Genomic DNA, 22,045 nt, shown 5'->3' on the forward strand with positions numbered 1-22,045 from the left:
AGAGCAGAGAAATTGCTGGAAGCTTCAATAAAGGGCAACTTTTCAGAAGTTGTTATCAGCTTCACATCAGGCCAAAGGATTTACCAGATAGGCCCTAGCAGGCATTAACCAGGAGTTGTAATGCGCTTGATTAACTCTCAACAAGTGGGTATACATTACACACAGACCATGTGAGCCTGCGGAGATTATTCACAAAGACACAATCAGTATCAACCTAATATAAGGCTTCCTTTGTAAATGCAACGTGAGAAAGGCCAAGATGTGCCAATTTGGAAGATCTCAGAGTACTGCAGATGTGAACAAAGGGTTAAGTGGTCAATAGGCTGTATTGAAATCTATGAGATCAACGGGTTCTCCTCTCTCCCTGCTCTTACCACCCTGTGGCAAGGAAGCACAATAAGATGACCCATTTTCTGCCTCTATTTCTTACCTCTGTTGACACACACAGGCCACCAGCGCGATGAGCATGGACTAAGGCAGAAGGACACTTATGTAACGGCAGCCTCTGGCTGTTACATAATCCCAAGAACCGCACGTCCCGTACACACAATCACACCTTATCATTCACATACCTAATCATGTACACACCCAATCACATAAACTACCTACAAAACAGACATTCGTACAATGTAGATTCGGTATTCACAAACAAAAACATTTTCTGTTGCCATCAACAATGTATGACAGCCCTTTCCCTTGAACAGGGTGTGTGTGTTTCTAGTTGCAGCAATTTCAACAGCCCCAAGCAAGTCGTTCTTGTGTGTTTTACAGCTGTTGTGTGTTTTACAGCGTCTTCCACAGGAAACAACCCTCAGAGATAGAACGTTTCGCATCTTCCTATGAACCAGTTGCTATTAAATGAACCTTTGACAGAAAACCTGCGGATAGGGTAGGATTCTAGGCTAACCTGGGCTGGCTCCTCTGTTCCAAGATCGTCAGCAACAGTCGGAAGTGGAGGGGGCTGTGGAGCCATTATCCTTGTTGTGCTTGTGGAAGGGGTGCAGGCTCTGCACTCATCGCTGCTGAGCTTGGCGGTGGCCTCGGTGGTGTGATGCTGCTGCTCATCGCTCTCCTTTCCTTTGGCTTTGTTTCTGATATCCACAGTGGCAGATTAGCTGGTTCAAGCTAGCTAAATATGCTAAGGCGAATAACACTAACACTTTTTACAGCTAGCTAAGAAGCTAACTAAACGCCGTAGTGGTGGGGTGTGAGGCAGAGTTGCGTAAAGCAGCTTCAACGGTAAACTTGACCCCGCCTTTATAAATCAAAATCAAATATTACAGTCGGAGGCGTTTCACATGATTCACTTAGCCTAGCACAGATGAGAAGCGTTTTTGAATCATACCTAACCAGCCCAGTGACTTTCCATAGCCCCCCTACACACAGCGCAGCGCGCTCTGTCCAATGTGCTGACACAGCGCAGCCATACATTTTGCACCAACCTGTCACTCAATCATTTGAACTTTTTGGCTATTTTTATATAGGAACATAAAACTAAAACTGAGGGGGCTGAGCCCCCTTGAGGAGCCGGGCCAGTCACACAGTAAACGCAACAAACATCATAGGACAGGGTTTGTACACATCTACAGACAGTGGCAAGTCAAATTCAAGGACTTAAGTACTTTTTCAAGCACTAGTATTTATTTTCAAGGACCATCAATTCGTAATAGTTCCTATTATGCAATTGTTTGTCGCCACCAGATGTCAGTATATCGCCACAACCTCGTGAAAAAAACAGCAACTAACTTACTATTCGTCACTACTAAGTTCTACTCAATAATAAGTTTCACTACTTATTTACTACAGACAGTGCATTCAGAAAGTATTCAGACCCCTTTACTTTTTCCACATTTTGTAACGTTACAGCCTTATTCTAAAAAGGATTAAATAGTTTTTCTACACACAATACCCCATAATGACAAAGCAAAAACAGGTTTTTAGAATGTTTTAAACATTTATTACAAATAAATAACGGAAATATCATATTTACATAAGTATTCAGACACTTTACTCAGTACTTTGTTGAAGCACCTTTGGCAGCGATTACAGCCTCAAGTCTTCTTGGGTATGACGCTACAAGCTTGGCACATCTGTATTTGGGGAGTTTCTCTCATTCTTCTCTGCAGATCCTCTCAAGCTCTGTCAGGTTGGATGGGTAGCGTCGCTGCTCAGCTATTTCCAGGTCTCTCCAGAGATTTTCGATCGGGTTCAAGTCTGGGCTCTGGCTGGGCCACTCAAGGACATTCAGAGACTTGTCCCGAAGCCACTCCTGCGTTATCTTGGCTGTGTGCTTAGGGTAGTTGTCCTGTTGGAGGGTGAACCTTCGCCCCAGTCTGAGGTCCTGAGCGTGCTAGAGCAGGTTTTCATCAAGGTTCTCTCTGTACTTTGCTCCGTTCAACTTTCCCTCGATCCTGACTAGTCCCCCAGTCCCTGCCACTGAAAAAATCCCACAGCATGATGCTGCCACAACCATGATGCTGCCACAACCATGGTGCCAGGTTTCCTCCAGACGTGATGCTTGGCATTCAGGCCAAAGAGTTCAATCTTGGTTTCATCAGACCAGATAATCTTGTTTCTCATGGTCAGAGTCCTTTAGGTGCCTTTTGGCAAACTCCAAGTGGGCTGTCATGTGCCTTTTACTTAGGAGTGGCTTCCGTCTGGCCACTCTACCATAAAGGCCTGATTGATGGAGTGCTGCAGAGATGGTTGTCCTTCTGGAAGGTTCTCCCATCTCCACAGAGGTACTCATGAGCTCTGTCAGAGTGACCATCAGGTTCTTGGTCACCTCCCTGACCAAGGCCCTTTTCCCCCCGATTGCTCAGTTTGGCCGGGCGGCCAGCCCAGTGACCTTCCATAGCCCCCCTACACACAGCGCAGCGCGCTCTGTCCATTGTGCTGACACAACGCAGCTACAGATTTTGCGCCGTGACGGTTCCAAAATTCTTCCATTTAAGAATGATTGAGGCCACTGTGTTCTTGGGGACCTTCAATGCTGCAGAAATGTTTTGGTACACTTCCCCAGATCTGTGCCTCAACACAATCCTGTCTCGGAGCTCTGCGGACAATTCCTTCGACCTCATGGCTTGGTTTTTGCTCTGACATGCACTGTCAACTGTGGGACCTTATATAGACAGGTGTGCCTTTCCAAATAATTTCCAATCAATTGAATTTACCACAGGTAAATGGACCTGACCGCCATTGAGTCTCATAGCAAGTTTGTGATTATCTATTGATATGTAGGCTACGTGTGCCTTTAAAAAAAAGAATGTATGTAGTTCTGTCCTTGAGCGGTTCTTGTCTATTAATGTTCTGTATTATGTAATGTTTCATGTAGACCCCAGGAAGAGTAGCTGCTGCTTTTACAACAGCTAATGGGGGTCCTGATAAAATACCAAAGGGTCTGAATACTTATGCAAATAAGGTTTCTGTTTTTTTCTTTTCTGTTTTTTGCAAACATTTCTAAAAACCCGTTTTTGCTTTGTCATTATGGGGTATTGTGTGTAGATTGATGAGGGAATTTTTTATTTAATCCATTTTAGAATAAGGCTGTAACGTAATAAAATGTGGAAAAAGGGAAGAGGTCTGAATACTTTCCGAATGCACTATACATGAGTTGTAAGTCAGCACTGATGATGTTTACTGATTTTTTCAACTCAGTAAAATCGTTGAAATTGTTGCATGTTGCGTTTATATTTTTGTTCAGTGTACATTATATTAAATTGTCTTTATATTTAAATTGTCTTTATATTTCACAAAATGTTAGGTCCCACAGGCTGTCCCAACACATGACATGAAAGTGAATTCTAACATAGTATTCTATACCCATTTGAAGAGAAACAAGTTATTCATGTGTTTGATAATATTAAATATTCTCTCAGGTGACCCCACGAGTCCCCGACCCCAAGTTTGGGAACCACTGTACTACTAACCTCTCTCCCTGCTTGCTTCAATGCTTCCTCTCTCTGTATCTCCTTTGCGTCATTCATTACAGCCTGACTTAACACTGTCTGTCTCACTACTCTCTGTAAAGAACATTTATTTTGTTATAAGAACATAGTAGCCCATCTTTTGATTATAGCTAGCTTAATTTCAGTCAGCTGCTCCTTCTGAGGTCAGGCTCCATTCAACGTTAGCTTCTAACTTCATCCATCTATCCATAGCTAGCTACCTGGCTAACAGCCAGAGCGCTTGAGCTACCTAGCTAGCTAGACATCTGACTGAAATATCAGCAACTGTTTACTAGTTTTACACTCACACTCAGAGAGTCAAGGTGTTTTTGTTTGGGGGATGTCTGTTGACACGGTAATTTCCCATAGGACAGAGTGGTGAATGCGCTGCTAACAAAGCAAAACCGGGGGAGCAGACAAACAAAACGAGCATACATGATTAGATGATCAACGCTGGGAACGCAATAAGTGCGTAAACGATAATTAACTAAAACGTGAGTAAACGCTATTTTACAAATAAAAAGATGCGTAAACGGCGTTTACCCTCCACTACATCCCTTGTTGGGTCTGGCAAAATCCATTCATAAAACATCAATATCCTGGGAACCAGAGCACGAAACACGTGAGAAAATAAAACTCAGTAAGTCTGCCTGGAAATTAATTTGCAAGACCAATACATTTTTCTAATATTTTTCATATTAACATATTTGATAATTTTCTGTTCTCCTCTCATTAAAATTCAAGTACTTTTCAAGTACCACTTGAGAAAATGTCTGTTTTTCAAGGTATTCCAGTACTTGAATTTCAAAGTGCCAAATTCGTGTACTTTAAGCACCTCAAGCACCTTGTGCGAACCCTGCTAGGATCTTCTGGGTTCAAAAGATCCTACTTTGGGGACATTGTCAGTGTGTTAACAACTCTGTGATGATGACAGTGTTGTAAATCAGCCAATGTGATTGACATAGGCAATAGGGATGTGACAAATGGAAACATTTTCGTAACCTTTAAAATTGCCATTTCTTTATTGGTTTTCTGTTAAAAGCGTTTTAAAAAATCATTAAATTCCACGTGAATTCACAATGCAGCTGCGCTGCTGCAAGCAACGGTTTGGGTCTCACGGTGCATCCCTTTTAGATGGTCAAGCATTGCACCTGTACTACCATTACTGTACCTCAATTCCACCTCGCAAAGTTTGCATTTCCTTCTCATTTAACTTCTCAAAGTATTGCTGCTGTCTCTTGCCTTTCTCTGCCATTTTTCTAACTGTTAATGACGATGACATAGTGGAGAGTAGACTCCAAAATAATTGATTCCGACTCCTTGTACGTCAACTCCTGGTGTCGACTCCCATTTCTGAGTGTCAAGACTCAATTCCGCTAGGAATCGACTCCAAGATTTTGTATTTTTGGAACGGCATTTCGTTGCCGTACATCCGAGAACAAACACTTGCATCTTTCATAGTGAGCTAGCGAGGGACAGAGAGAGAGAGGGGAGTGGCACAGTATAGACAGGTCGGCCAGACAGACAGAGTCAGAATCGTGCACTAGGCCTATCTATTGGCAATCAAAAGCTGTATCTCGCAATGGAATGCTGCATCTCCCAATTTCTTGGCTTACAATGTCTCGCAACTTCAGTAAAGCAGTTCCTATCATCAATGAGTACGCTAGGATATTAATGAGCGAGAGGCAACCCTTGCGTGGTAGCCAGGGCACCAAAACAGTTGGAGTTGAGCCTCCTGCGCTTCAATTGTTAAAATATTATTCTTAACGTTAATGATCCCAATTTCGTTTAAACGCCCCCACGACCATCTAGAGGTGGCCACACTGGAATCACATCACAACTGTCCATCCAATCAACTATCAAAACCAGAGGAATGGACAGAAAGAAGAAAGAGGAGAACGAGACCGAACCACAGGCTAAAAACAACGTGGCCACATCCCTGTATGTCGTATGTAAACACATGGTTGTTGTATTTGACCATATGTTTCTCCTCATGCTGCACCCAGCCAGACTGACTCCTACTGTTTAATATAACACTATTCCTCCCACTGCCACTTGTTTAGGTTACCATAGAAAGTCAATCAAATAGCCCCCAGATCAAACAAAACATCCGAGCGCTCCCCAACAGAGAACAACATGAGAGAGAAAAGAGAGATAGAATGAAAGGCTAGCGGGTGTCAAACTAATGCATAAGTAGGGAGCGTTACACAACGCTGTTGCACAACGTTACAAAACAACTCCAATTCACAGACAGTAACTCATGTAAAACACCCTGGTTAAATCACCATCATCATCCCAATTTCTCACTCACAACAAATAATCCATCCACACTTCTTTTTCCGGTCATCATTTATTAATTCACCCCCACATGCTGCTTCTCCCACTGAGAAGGGTCAGTGTGCCAGCGGGGTTCTGAGGGTCACCTACCTGCAAAGGTCTCAGACTCTTCCAGAAGCAGCATGCTTAGAGTCGCCGTGAGTGGTGTGTGGGGTGTGGGGTGTCCAGAAAGCTTGTAGAGGGCGTGCGGTGGTACCCGTTTGCCCCTCCTCTGAGTAGTCTCTCTCTGTTCCCCTGTTCTGATGGCGAGGAAATAGGTGGTCCAAGTCCGACTACCTCTGTCTGCTCCCAAACTCACTAACACTTCCTCTAGTTGAAAAAGTCTGCCTCAAAGCTGTAAGGCAGAACCTAGCTTCTTGTTCACCTTTGTCTCTGTCGCTATCCGTTTATCTGATGAGCTGTTTTTCCTACTGACTTACTGACTGACTGGACCCGTGAGTGTCTGGCAATGTGAGTCGAGTCAGGCTCAGAGCAACCAGGAAACTACTAAAAACTCCTTACATAAGCTCTCATGCTGGAGCTGGGTCCCTAGTCAGGGGGGGCTGTCTATGTACGCACATATGGACTATTGAAGGATGGAGAGAAAGTCCAAAGATGCTCAAGCTGAGAGAAACTCTCAAAGACTAAGTAGTAAACATAAAAAGTATACCAAAACTTGACAATATGATAAAACCTATGAAACCTCTCTCCACTGCCATTCAGCTCTTGCTAGAGCCAGATTCCCCCTTCCTCAGTATTTAGACACTTACCCATCACCTCTGTATGAGTGATGATCTACTCCTACTCTGGAATGGGTCTCATGTCTGTCCTCGTCAAGCCAGAGTATCCGTGTCAGCTCCATTCGGTCATGCTGCCCCAGTCTCACAGAGTATAGAGTGCATGTTTCTGTAAGCAGGGCCACCGCCACAAGGGACAGAAGGCTATTGTGACCATTATAAAACTGAGGCGCTGAAAGCAGCCTGGCCCTGCCTGCCAGTCACAAACCCCCCTTCCACCGGCAGAGTGTCAGCATGATGTCAGCAGACACCACCTCCTTAGCAAGGCTGCCTTAGGTAACAGAGGTAAGAGAGTTCATTCAGACAGGGGGAAGGAAGGAATGAGGAAAATGAAAGAAAAGGGGACATTCAAAACAATGCTGCGGACCCAGATCCCGGGACCCCATCCAGCTTACCCAGACCACTTTACAAAATACACGTGGAGTCTGCACACAGTACCTCACATCGTTACACTCCCTTCCACACCTTGTGGAGGAAAGAGCTAGAAACAAGAGAGAAGGAGGGAGGAAGGGAAAGAAGAGGTAGAACCAGACCTGTGAAGGTTGCTAGCATGACAATACATGACTCAAAAACTATCTTTTGGTATTTTCATATGATGTGGCTGGTGACACTTTGCTTTTTGAAAGTCCAATATCTTGAAAACTTGACTGCTAACATGCAAAACATTGAGACTGTATCAACAGTGGACTAATTATTTAAAAAATCCTAAATATTGTTTTTGAGTGGTTTTTCCTTTAAGTCTCCTCTCATCCCAAAGAGTAGGCTGTTTCCCCAATGCTCACATGCCACGCTAACACACATTTCCATTGACACGCCTTTACTTCGCTCAAGTCTTTTAGCTCACATTTCTCTCTGTTTACATAATCAGTCTCAGCAAATGAAAGGGGGGGCATGGACTGAGTAATTGACACTGATTAACAACATTTAAATCTAAGTCAGAGTGACACAGCAGAAGGAAAGCAGGGACAGACAAAACAATGTGCTGGATTTGTTTACTGCTGTACAAACAGACTTCCCTACTATTTTCACCAACAGACACACAAAACAAAGTACACCCACAGGGCTCTAAAGTGGGTCCATTTTGGTCACATATGCTCCTAAATATTTTGCTCTACGACCTGGAATTTTTATATGGGAGCACCAGAAATTATTGTAATGATTAGGATTCTCCCTACCGTTGTTTCAGAGTGCCTTTGAGAAAAAAGTGAGCGCATATTTGTTAGCATCATGGTTGTACCATTTCTACAGTGAAAATGGCTTGTTTCTAACACAAACAGTTCAAAAGATATGACCCATATTACAGGCGCAATGTTTTTCTTTCTATGGACGATTGGCTGGCCATATATTACATTTTTCCATGTTGCGGGCTGTTCTGAAACTACTAGCAGGCCATTTGTTTACACCTTGTTCAGTCATGTTACCTCATTAGTTAGCTAGCTAACAACCTGGTAACTTTACTAGCAGGCCATTTGTTTACACCTTGTTCAGTCATGTTACCTCATTAGTTAGCTAGCTAACAACCTGGTAACTTTACTAGAAGGCTATTTCCGAACATTTGGGGACACAGAAAGAAAGGAAAAGGGATAGCTTCTTCAGGATATTAATGATCATAGCAATGAATGAATGACTGTCCTCTTGCATGTGTTCACTTACTAACAACGTTCTTAAAGAGAGTGTACAACTTTAATGCATCTCAATAGGAAAATAGTGCTTTTCACAATGTAGACACCTAATATTCCACAAATGACTCATTTTAATGACAGGTATTTGTGTCAACATTTTAGCTTGCTATAATAAACAAATGCATTTACAGGGTCACATATTAGTTTATAGGGCACAACATGTGCCTCAGAAGTAGCTATAGGTCCAACATAGGATATTCCTCAACCGAGTAAAAAAAAAAAAAAAATGCTGGTGCTCCTAAATGTTATGTTGTGCTCCTAACTACTATAAAATTGGGAGAACCACTGCTACCAGTGAAAGTATTTAATTTAAAGCCCTGTGCACACACACAAACAAGCATGAAAAACTCTATAGCACACACACATAAAACTCTTAACATCTGTTGTCTTTGATGGGGAGCAGCTATTTCCTGACAGTGTGACACAGCCTTTGTAGTACCTGCCCTGCCAGTCTGTTCGATCATTATGGTTCTCCCCAGGCCCAGCTGTGTCCCCAGTCCCCTATCCCTCTTTCTCCCGATCTGCTCACCCAGTATCCAGGTAACACACCCACACCCTCACTCAACCTGACCGAGAAACAGGAGCTGCTGATGGGCCGAGGAACCAGCCCTGGAACCAGCCCTGGGTGTGCTCTCTGCAGTTATGAAAAGCCTAACTAGTGCTTATGAAAGAGTCCTTTTGGGCGTTTAAATGAAACAATCTGCCACCGAATAATGCAGAGGACTTACACGTGTGTGCTTGTCTGAACAATTTGCACATCCATGGCCTCACAATATATGCATGCACACACACACACACACACCCTTGACCTTGTACAGAGCCTCCGCCTGGTCTTGTTGTCTACTGGGTATTTTCAGCTGCTCTCAACCACCCTCTATTTGTTTCAAAGTCCTGTGCTACCTCAGTGCCTGCAGCCTGTCCTCCTGCTTCACACAGCCAGTCACTCTATACTTTGTTTATGGCAAACCTTCGGTCTGTTTGACCTCCGCTGCCACCCTAGCTGTACATTTCCACTGCCTCAATGTGTGGCTGTTGGTGTTGTTTTGAACTGTATGTCTCAGCTGGGTGAGTAGGCAGTGAAAAACCTGTGGAGTTGGGCCCGGTTGCATAAAACATCTTCTGGGGGACAGGGTTCAGGGCAGGTGGACGGACACAGCACAGGGGGAAGAGGGCACAAACATAGCATCTCAGAGCTGAGCTCTCACACCAACATAAGGGAACCAAAGGCAGATGGGGAGCCAGGGATGGGAGGAAGAAAAGAAGGAGGAGGGAAGTGGGAACGGAACGTCCCGTGGGAGCGTTGGTAAGGGTTGGTTGAGAAGAGAAAACAGGGATACAGAGAAAGAGAGAGGAAGAAAAACAAGCTCACGACTTTGAGAGAGAGAAAGGGTCCAGGCTCTGGTTGTTATGGCGACAGTAACAGCGCAGAGCAGGTGGCATGGGTGACGGTGCTCTGTGACTATTACCCGAAAGAGAGAGGAGGAGGAGGAGGGAGGCAGAAAGGGCACAAAACAAAATAAACTTAATATGCTCATCCAAGTAACATAGGAGAACGAACAGTTCATTGGCCAGCATTCATGAGTCAAATGGCAACTTACAGGCTGTTGCTGCTCCAATTATGACAAACACATGCATTAAGCTTCCTCTCCGTGTGTGTGTGTGTGTGTGTGTGTGTGTGTGTGTGTGTGTGTGTGTGTGTGTGTGTGTGTGTGTGTGTGTGGGCACAAAAACAACATAACAGGAAATCTGTCACATTAGTTACACGGCCGCAAAAGACACCATGTTCTCTGTGACGCTCTATCTTCCATGGTCTAAGACAGATATCATCAACACACTGCTTGTTAGTGGTGTACTAAGGATGGTGTGGAATTTATTTGACTTGATGGGGAAAAATAGGCCCAATTCAGAGGCTCATATAGTTACAGCTAACCTGAACGGCAACATGACAGTTGATCATTGATACATATGTGGCTCAGTGGCTGAGAAGACAATTATTTTGAGTGTTTTCATATTTTGTGAAGGAAAGAAAAAGACTGCCGACCTGAGGGTACATTATATGTTATGTACGAGGTCAGGAACCTTGCCTGCAGCTTGAAGACCTTTACGGCATACCAGAGATTTTTCCAGAAATGTGTTAAATGTTTAAACACAAGCAATTCTGTTTTCAAATGGCCACTGGTAATAGCACCCATCACTTTTTAAGGTGTGTCCTGAAAGTGTATTTCTGCACTACACTGAATGGAAGCCACAATAAGATGACTCGAATGAATCATGTTTAGGGTCGCAAAATTCTGGTTAACTTTCCCAAAAGTCAAGAGGTTTTCCAGAAATCCTGATTGGACGATTCCAGGAATCAAGAAGGAATAAGTAGGAAATCTGGAATCTTCCAACCAGGATTTCAGGAAAACCTGGGAATTTGGGGAATGTACAGTGAGGGAAAAAAGTATTTGATCCCCTGCTGATTTTGTACGTTTGCCCAATGACAAAGAAATTATCAGTCTATAATTTTAATGGTAGGTTTATTTGCACAGTGAGAGACAGAATAACAACAAAACAATCCAGAAAAAACACATGTCAAAAATGTTATAAATTGATTTGCATTTTAATGAGGGAAATAAGTATTTGACCCCTTCTCAATCAGAATGATTTCTGGCTCCCAGGTGTCTTTTATACAGCTAACGAGCTGAGATTAGGAGCACTCTTAAAGGGAGTGCTCCTAATCTCAGTTTGTTACCTGTATAAAAGACATCTGTCCACAGAAGCAATCAATCAGATTCCAAACTCTCCACCATGGCCAAGACCAAAGAGCTCTCCAAGGATGTCAGGGACAAGATTGTAGACCTACACAAGGCTGGAATGGGCTACAAGACCCCTGCTCAAGAAAGCACATATACATGCCCGTCTGAAGTTTGCCAATGAACATCTGAATGATTCAAAGGAGAACTGGGTGAAAGTGTTGTGGTCAGATGAGACCAAAATGGACCTCTTTGGCATCAACTCAACTCGCCGTGTTTGGAGGAGGAGGAATGCTGCCTATGACCCCAAGAACACCATCCCCACCGTCAAACATGGAGGTGGAAACATTATGCTTTGGGGGTGTTTTTCTACTAAGGGGACAGGACAACTTCACCGCATCAAAGGGACGATGGATGGGGCCATGTACCGTCAAATCTTGGGTGAGAACCTCCTTCCCTCAGCCAGGGCATTGAAAATGGGTCGTGGATGGGTATTCCAGCATGACAATGACCCAAAACACACGACCAAGGCAACAAAGGAGTGGCTCAAGAAGAAGCACATTAAGGTCCTGGAGTGGCCTAGCCAGTCTCCAGACCTTAATCCCATAGAAAATATGTGGAGGGAGCTGAAGGTTCGAGTTGCCAAACGTCAGCCTCGAAACCTTAATGACTTGGAGAAGATCTGCAAAGAGGAGTGGGACAAAATCCCTCCTGAGATGTGTTCAAACCTGGTGGCCAACTACAAGAAACGTCTGACCTCTGTGATTGCCAACAAGGGTTTTGCCACCAAGTACTAAGTCATGTTTTGCAGAGGGGTCAAATACTTATTTCCCTCATTAAAATGCAAATCAATTTATAGCATTTTTGACATGCTTTTTTCTGGATTTTTTTGTTGTCATTCTGTCTCTCACTGTTCAAATAAACCTACCATTAAAATTATAGACTGATCATGTCTTTTTCAGTGGGCAAACGTACAAAAATCAGCAGGGGATCAAATACTTATTTCCCCTCACTGTAACTAGAATTACGCAACCCTAATCATGTTGTCGTGTTGAAGCTGATGGATCAGTGCAGCACCTGCAGAGCGGCTGCTTGCAGCTATATGGATAGATATCTGGTAACCAAGAGACAGGAATAGGAAGAAATTAGATGGATATAGACTTAGTATGGAGATGGCAGAGGGAGGGAGTGATCCTCACTTCACCGGGCTGCCGTTGGTACTAGTGACCTTCATCCTACAGCAATCCGTTAATATGTTAACATCCAGACGGGCTGGGGTATAGAGCACAGACGGGGAGTAGGGTTAGGTAAATGTGGACATACATGTCTGACGTGTGTGTATGTGACGTGTGCGTGTCGGCGTGACAGAGAGTTAGTAGGAGTGTGAGTGAGTGCATAAGTTCTGACACTGAGCAGAGCTAAAGTACAGTAGCTAGCCTACATGTTGAGTAGTGATGGGGGAAGATTTCTTTTTTTGATAGTTACATATCGGGATATTATTTTTGATAATATATTGTATCGACAATTTCACAATGTTATTGTTGTGCTGGTTGGGTGTACCTGCACCAAAACTCCAGTATTTTCCCTTCATAGATTGAGAACAATCTTCTTTTTAAATAGGGAGCCAATTTGTTTTCAGCACTTTTATTCCCGAATCTCTGCAGCAGACATATGGTGAACAATATGTTAACTACATCGAGTCGCAATAAAATCACAGTATCGAATCGCAATACATATCGTTTCGGCACCTAAGTATTGTGATAATATCATATTCTGAGGTCCCTGGAAATTCACAGTCCTAATGTTGAGGGAAATCCATTTTCCTGACTGGGAACCAACTATTTCTATAACAAAACATGTATGTGTATGTGCTTGTGCAGCGGGGCTGCAGTAGAGTTGTGCTGAACGAGGCATAGCTGCACAGACACAACAAGAATGGGAGGAGGGGTAGAGGACCATCTTTCATAACGTATAGTGTCACAGTGACATACCCACAAACGGCTGTGTGAACGTCACCACAACCCAGGGAGTAGCACAGAGAGGCTAGGAGAGGGAAATAACTGCCCATGGTGGGTGAAAATGCACTTTGGTGATTAAATTTAACTTCCTTATGTTATAAAATACATTTTAACAAGACAAACATGATATTATTCACATTCTGAAACGTTCAGTGGGGTCTTTCTCTAACATTTCATTACTAGTATATCCAAAATGTTGGATTTTGTAACCGAATACATCCAATAATAAGCACCGAGCTCTGTACTTTGCTCAGTTCATCTTTCCCTCAATCCTTACTAGTCTCCCAGTCCCTGCCGCTGAAAAACATTCCTACAGTATGATGCTGCCACCACCATGCTTCACCGTAAGGGATGGTGCCTGGTTTCCTCCAGACGTGACGCTTGGCATTCAGGCCAAAGAGTTCAATCTTGGTTTCATCTGATCAGAGAATCTTGTTTCTCGTGATCTGAATCCTTTAGGTGCCTTTTGGCAAACTCCAAGCGGGCTGTCATGTGCCTTTTACTGGCTTCCGTCTGGCCACTCTACCATAAAGACTTGATTGGTGGAGTGCTGCAGAGATGGTTGTCCTTCTGGAAGGTTCTCCCATCTCCACAGAGGAACTCTGGAGCTCTGTCTGAGTCACCATCGGGTTCCTGGTCACCTCCCTGACCAAGGCCCTTCTCCCCCGATTGCTCAGTTTGGCCGGGCAGACAGCTCTAGGAAGAGTCTTGGTGGTTCCAAACTTCTTCCATTTAAGAATGATGGAGGCCACTGTGTTCTTGGGGACCTTCAATGCTGCAGAAATTTTTTGGTACCCTTCCCAGATCGGTGCCTCAACACAATCCTGTCTCGGAGCACATGCGGCGAATACAACAGGTGTAGAAATGCTTACTTACAAGCCCTTAACCAACAATGCAGTTCAAGAAATAGAGTTAAGAAAATATTTACTAAATAAACTAAAGTAAAAAAATAAAATCAAGAAGTAACAAGAAAATTACATAATAACAAGGCTATATACAGGGGCTACCAGTTTCGAGTCAATGTGCGGGGGTAGAGGTTAGTCGAGGTAATTTGTAAAGTGACTATGCATAGATAATAAATAGCAAGTAGCAGCAGTGTAAAGGGGGGGAGTCAATGTAAATAGTCCGGGTGGACTCCAATCAAGTTGTAGAAACATCTCAAGGATGATCAATGGAAACAGGATGCACCTGAGCTCAATTTCGAGTCTCATAGCAAAGGGTCTGAATACTTATGTAAATAAGGTCATTATGTTTTATACATTTGCCAAAAATTCAAAAAAAATGTTTTCACTTTGTCATTATGGGGTATTGTGTGTACTTATTAAAAAAAATCCATTTTAGAATAAGGCTGTAATGTAACAAAATGTGGGAAAAGTCAATTATTGACAAGTTTTGAATATTTTCCCGAATGCACTGTATCTTGTAAAACGGGGAATTTGTTAATTTGATGTTCATGTTTGTTTTATTACCTATTGAATTGCCTCATTCAAGACACAAGTATGTCCCTAAGTTGAAGGATTTATTGATCCCCTCGTAACTCTCTGGAAGTCACCTTCTGAGTTTCATTAGCAACACGTAACATTCACCGTCTGTTTCGCTACAAGGATTCAGTCAGGCGAAGATCGGAAGATGCTGGAGCCCTCACCATTTTGTAGAACCAACCAGGGTAGTTTCGTTGATGACGAACACAAAGCACCGTTGTTGACAGGCTTCAGTTCAGTCAGCATTTCTTTGCTCAAGCCAAGGCAGTTAGTAGTAAGTAGCTAGCTACGTTAGCTAACATGTTTTTGTCCTGGAGCTCGAAGTGCCTTTCTCTGGAAAGACGGCAAGTGTTTGTTTTATTTCTGCAGAATGTTACTGATTGGTTGAACATGATCCAATCACTTTCTAATTTGTTTTGTGCAATGCCCCTCGGGCAGACTGATAGCCTTGTAATTACCAGATTGCCGATGCGCTAAGGGAGCACACAAAATAGCCAAAATTAGCCTTGCTAGCTGGATATCATAGCTAGCTTCTTTACATCAATTTGATGCAGTCAAGACATGCACTACCAGATGGTATGATAACCTATGAAACATTAACAAGTTTGTATATCCACCCGACCCCTCTTGAAGCAGAACAGAGTTTAGACAGGATTAATCTCCTGTAAAGTCATGCTACCAAAGACTACCGCAAAAAACTGTGTAAATGCTGCCAGGTACCGACAATAAGAAAGGGGAACACACACGTAAACACACCACTGAGAAGATATGACTGTAGGTTTTAAAACAACTTTCATTAAATCAGTTTAATATCACTCATGGTCGCTTGCAACTCCTCAATGACAAGTATTTTCCTCCCATCAAAACCTGTTGTATAGGCATCTTAGTTGACCCTTAACATGCCGGACATATCATTGGACTGTAGCATATGGAATCATATCAGTTCTATTCATGGCATTTCTTTATTCAACATTCATCAGTGTGTGTGTGTGTGTGTGTGTGTGTGTGTGTGTGTGTGTGTGTGTGTGTGTGTGTGTGTGTGTGTGTGTGTGTGTGTGTGTGTGTGTGTGTGTGTGTGTGTGTGTGTGTGTGTGTGTGTATGTATGTATGTATGTATGTATGTATGTATGTATGTATGTATATATGTATGTATATATATATATATATATATATATATATATATATATATATATATATATATATATATATATATATATATATATCTTCTTTCAGTTTCCACCTACCGGGGACATCATGACCATCATTCTCATCCTCCTCCAGCTCCTCTTCCTCACTGTTGAGGCAGTGGGGCTCCATGTGTCTCCCCGAGGTCTCCTCGTCAGACATGGTGTCCCTCAGTCACCCGGGGGCATTACCTAGGCATCCTCACACACACACACACAGGCCACCTGCAACACACACACACACACACACACTTCTTATTTGTCATAAAAATGTAGTCTACACAGTTATTTGGTCTTTGTTCTGTGTCTTATAGTGCAAATAAAAAACAATTGAATAAACAAATGAACACACAAACACACGTTACCTTGACAATCTCGCAGAGGGACAACTGACAACATACAGAACTGCCAATGCATAACTCAAAGCCCTCTAACAATACCATTAAAACTAGAGCCCGACCGTTGCATCATTTCACTGATAATATCTGCCGATATTGGCCTTTAACAGATATATCGATATCGGACGATTATTCCACCAATAACCGATATTCAATAAATAGCGTGAGATTCAATTTTTTCATCCTATCTGAAAACGTGTCATTATTGTCAATGTAAGAAATCAACATTTGAAGCATATTTCTTGGACAATTGCTAGTGTATGGCAATTTGAGAACTTTTGTGGAAAAATGACACTTTTTCATTTCCCCCACTGTAAAACAGTACATCGGCAGATATTGGTATCGGTAAGTCCCCCCCAAAAATCAAAATCAGTGTTAGCCCTGATGCGCCTCCCTCTTTTCCCCCTGTCCAGCTACAGTTTCTCCCTGCAGGCGGTCACTGAGTCTGAGGTGCTAAAGGAGCTCCTTAAACTTGACCCCAAAAAAAATATCTGGGTCAGATGGTTTAGACCCTTTCTTCTTTAAGGTTGCGGCCCCTATCATCACCAAGCCTATCTCTGACCTTTTTAACCTGTCTCTCCTCTCTGGGGAGGTTCCCATTGCTTGAAAGGCAGCCACGGTGTGTCCTTTATTTAAAGGGGGAGTTCAGGCTGATCCTAACTGTTATAGGCCGATTTCTATCTTGCCCTGTTTATCAAAAGTGTTGGAAAAACTTGTCAATAATCAACTGACTGGCTTTTTTGATGTCAACAGTATTCTCTGTGGTATTGAATCTGGTTTCCGCTCAGGTTATGGATGTGTCACTGCAACCTTGAAGGTCCTAAATGAGGTCACCATTGCCCTTGATTCTAAGCAATGTTGTACTGCTATTTTTATTGACTTGACCAAAGCTTTTGATATGGTAGACCATTCCATTCTTATGGGTCAGCTAAGGAGTATTTGTGTCTCTGAGGGGTTTTTGGCCTGGTTTGCTAACTACTGCTCTCAAAGAGTGCAGTGCATAAAGTCAGAATATCTGCTGTCTCAGCCACTGCCCGTCACCAAGGGAGTACCCCAAGGCTCGATACCTAGGCCCCACATGCCTCTCAATTTACATCAACAACAGCTCAAGCAGTAGGAAGTTCTGCCATCCATTTATATTGAGATGATACTGTCATATTTAGCTGGCCTCTCCCCGGATTTAGTGTTAAACGCTCTACAACAAAGCTTTCTTAGTATCCAACAAGCTTTCTCTGCCCTTAATCTTGTTTTGAACACCTCCAAAACAAAGGTCATGTGGTTCAGTAAGAAGCATGCCCCTCTCCCCACCGGTGTGATTACTACCTCTGAGGGTTTAGAGCTTGTGCTAGTCACTTCATACATGTACTTGGGAGTACGGCTAGACGGTACACTGTTCTTCTCTCAGCACATATCCAAGCTACAGGCTAAGGTTAAATCTAGACTTGGTTTCCTCTAATGTAATAGCTCCTCTTTCACCCCAGCTGCCAAACTAACCCTGATTCAGATGACCATCCTACCCATGCTAGATTACGGAGATGTAATTTATAGACCATTCAGCCATCAGATTTGCCACCAATGCTCCTTCGAGGACACATCACTGCACTCAATACTCCGCTGTAAACTGTCTCTCTCTGTATACCCAACACAAGACCCACTGGTTGATGCTTATTTATAAAAACCCTCCTAGGCCACCTCCCCGCTATCTGAGATTACTACTGCAACCCACAGCCAACACCCGTTCTGCCAGTCACATTCTGTTAAAGGTCCCAAAAGCACACACATCCCTGGGTCGCTCCTCTTTTCAGTTTGCTGCAGCTAGCGACTGGACCGAGCTGTAAAAAACACTCAAACTGGAGAAGTTTTATCTCCATCTCTACATTCAAAGACTCAATCATGGACACTCTTACTCACACTTGAGGCTGCTTCGCGTGATGTATTGTTGTCGCTACCTTTTTGCCCTTTGTGCTGTTGTCTGTGCCTAACAATCTTTGTACCATGTTTGTGCTGCTACCATGTTGTGCTGCTGCCATGTGTTGCTAACGTGTTGTTGTCATGTTGTGTTACTACCATGCTGTGTTGTCATGTGTTGTCGTCTTAGGTCTCTCTTTATGTAGTGTTGAGGTGTCTCTTGTCGTGATGTGTGTTTTGTCCTACATTTTCAATCCCAGCCCCCGTCCCCGCAGAAATAAGAATTTGTTCTTAACTGACTTGCCTAGATAAATAAAGGTGAAATAAAAAAGGGGGAAAAAAAGGTGCAGAGGATCCCCCTTTCCCTTCTACTATTCAACACACACTCCACACCAAGGAGCTGGCCAATTGTCTGGGAGAAGAAAGAAAATCCCATTGCAAAAATCATGTTTTTTGCCTATTCATTGATGGAAATACCAGTCGATGGAAATACACTTGCCGGTCATGCTTATGGATGTATAGGTTCATTTGCATAATGTAGTGGAATTAAATTGGTACAGAGCCTCTGAGCGGAAAATCTGCCAGACAGCGCAAGAGAACTGCTGCTAGAGTGAAGCATGATTTTATAAGCCCAATCATTGCGTAACAATTCTAAATGCAACCATGTGTTAAAAACTTTTTATGGCCACGATTAAAAAGAGCTACTATTTTTATTTCTCAACTGGTAGTTGAAGCGCGCTTCCCATTTGCCATTCAAGTGCATATAGGCCAAGGTAGGCAGGATTCAGCGCATGAAACACCACTTTACAATGAGCTGGAGGCAGTATGCATTTTGAAAACATATACTTAATTGTTTGAAACCTAAACGTTTTACTTCATATGAGGCATGTCTTACCTTGCTTCAAAGTAAAATCCGACCATAGAAACATGAAGGCAATTTTATAAAAATACTTCCATATGCCATTAAAACCAGTAGCCTATTTCTCTCATGTTCTATTGGTTTTCAAATCAACTTTCTTTCGTTGTCCAGTAGCCAAAGGCACAATCCCAGTCATATTAGCAACCCATGCTGGTTGTTGCAGCTTCACATCTCCCCTCTTTCAAAATGTCTAACAGTCATTTTCATCTCTGTCACAAGAAACATTTAATTGAGAATGTTTTTGGGAAAGCCTTTCCATCTCTACCAGAAGGTTTTCATTAGCATCATCACAAACGGCTACACAAAGTGTAGACCTGCGTGTGCGCCGCACACATACACAGACAGGGGTATTCCTGTGCCGTTTCAGAAAGTAGCATGAAAATACGAATCACTGACGCATTTTATTTATGTCTTATGATTCACTTGGGCAAACTAATGCATTTTCTAATAAGTTCAATTAATTTCCTATTAAGTTCAATACATTTTTTGTCTGGATTCTGGATTTTATAGGACCCTATGTTTATCCATGTACACTACTGTGTATACTGGGGTCTCCAACCATTTCTAGCATGAGAGCTACTTAAAAAGAAAAACATGTTGCAAGTTAATCCTTTTTTTTTTTAGCTATCAAATAGGCACATTATTCTCTTCTCCACTCCCCTAAAACTCTTCACAACTCTTCCCCAGTTCCTTAGTGTGCAAGAGAAAGTAGTGCACTACGTTTTCTGCCAATATACCTGGTAAAATAATTATTAATAAACAACTGAGGGGGCCCTGTAAAATGTGATTTTCCTCCCCTAATTATGTTCTCAGTTTTATTTCTTGGTTTCAGATTATTTTTATTTTTTAAATTTTAAATTACAATTGTTCATAGAGAAACAAAATTCCCCTTTAATTGTGCATCTGGCCCTTTAATTGTGCATCTAGTGAGAGAGGACCGTGCAGGTCTAGCTATGGTTCTGTACTGCTACTGCTCATTTCATGGCAAAGTTTACAAAGAACAAATAATAGATATAAATACAGTACTTCTGCCAGGTAAGCCTACTTTGCAGGTAAGATTTAACTGAGAAGGTTTTGGGGAAAGTATCTCTGTCAACCCACAAGGCGGTTATCACATCAACTGGCTACACACAGAGTGTGTGTGTGGGGGGGGGGGGGGGGGGTAATGAGAATGTAGCGTTGATTAAATAGTAGTTGGGAGCTTGCGGTGTCTGATACTTGTGAGCTTTGTTAATGACAGTTTGCTGTGGAACACGTGAAAATTGAATGTACTTTCAGAATTGTTTGGCGAGCTACTCATAGGTGGGCTGCGAGCTACTGGTAGCTAGTGATCGACCTGTTATAGACCCCTGGTGTATACTAAAGCGCAGTACCTTGAGAAACCAAGGAGTTAGTCTTTTAATTTACATCTTAATGATACCAGAGGGCCTGTATGTTGCTAGGGGGCTTTTGCGCCCCACCTGGACATTAATCTCTAGGGGAAACACAGAGAAACATTACACATACCTTCAGTCTAACTTGGGTTACAGTTAGTGATTTAGTTGTCATGCCAGATCATATAGGCTATCCTAATGGCTAGCATCAACAACAGTTTTTCAATTAGGAGTTAGCTAAAGCATACAGGTCTGGCAATCAGGCTAGCAGAGTTTGTTTTAAGCTACTTTCGATAAAAACAACTATGGAGAGGGGAAGAAACCCTCATCTTTCTTCCTCCTATGTGGGTTTTTCACTGGTGAATCGTGCTGCTGTTTTGTCAAAGAAGCGGCACAGACATACATACACCCTCAGAAAAGATGTAAAACAAAAACAGACTAGAGGGAAGACTGTCAGAGTCGTGGACTCCCTTGGAAGAGTCAAACAGCAGAACGAAAGACGCTGGCAGCAGCCTATTCCTGGAAGGCAGAGAGGGGCAAAGCTCTCAGGATGCATTTTAGAGCTCATCACTCAGCTTGGTGAAATTAAATTCACATCACTCACAGCCTTTTCCTGTGCCCATGCCGATGCAGTGCATATCATCATGATCCAACCCAGCTTCAATGACAGGTTAGCCGACACAACCTTGAGCAAAGAGCTTTTAAGTAGTTCATAGAACACCACTTCCAGCTATAGTGACTTGAATTCAAGGAAGAAAATGGTGGTTGGTGGGAAGAGGTTAGCAATGGAGGAATTGTCAGTAACAAAAGGGCAAGCTGATTGGAAGGTTAACAATGACCTTGTTTGACCCCTCCCCTTCCTGGGAGGCTCATAGTTTCAATTCTACAGGGAGAGGGGATGCCTTTTCAGACAGGAGACACAACAAGCCCTGGGAATTGAGATAGATAAACTGAAATTCACTGACTGCCCTTGCAAAAACAAAGAAATTACAACAGAGAATGTTTTTTTTGCGCAAACTGAACAAGACTTGGGCGGTATACAGTATCCCGGATGGTTTTATTATACATTTGAATATTTGTAGCTACATTTTAAGTAAATACCTGCAGTCAAGTTGTGCAATACGGTAGAAGATAAAGTAGATACCTCTCTTCATTTTACATGTCACAATTTTTCATTATGAAGCTTACTGGTAGTCCCCAGTCATGTGGTGTTTGTCTCCAAGCACACAATGACGAGAGACCGGAGCCTTGTGAGTCACTCACTGTTGTGCAGCACGCACCAGGTGA

General features: G+C 42.8%; 1 protein-coding gene across 3 annotated transcripts in view; it reads right to left on the bottom strand.

Annotated features, from left to right (window-relative positions):
• Positions 1-22,045, bottom strand: part of LOC311148222 (helicase ARIP4-like) — a 56,954-nt gene that overhangs the window by 26,900 nt on the left and 8,009 nt on the right. Inside the window, exon 2 of one of the 3 annotated variants that reach the window (XM_084185109.1) lies at positions 16,221-16,385. In XM_084185109.1, coding sequence (XP_084041235.1) covers positions 16,221-16,323 — 103 coding nt within the window. In that variant the 5' untranslated portion in view covers positions 16,324-16,385. Of the gene's footprint in view, positions 1-6,374; positions 7,167-16,220; positions 16,386-22,045 lie in introns of those variants that run through there. The other 2 variants (XM_084185111.1, XM_084185110.1) reach the window with 2 other exon arrangements.

The sequence above is a fragment of the Coregonus lavaretus genome, assembly GCF_964263955.1.
Source record: "Coregonus lavaretus genome assembly, chromosome: 20".
NCBI lineage: Eukaryota > Metazoa > Chordata > Actinopteri > Salmoniformes > Salmonidae > Coregonus > Coregonus lavaretus.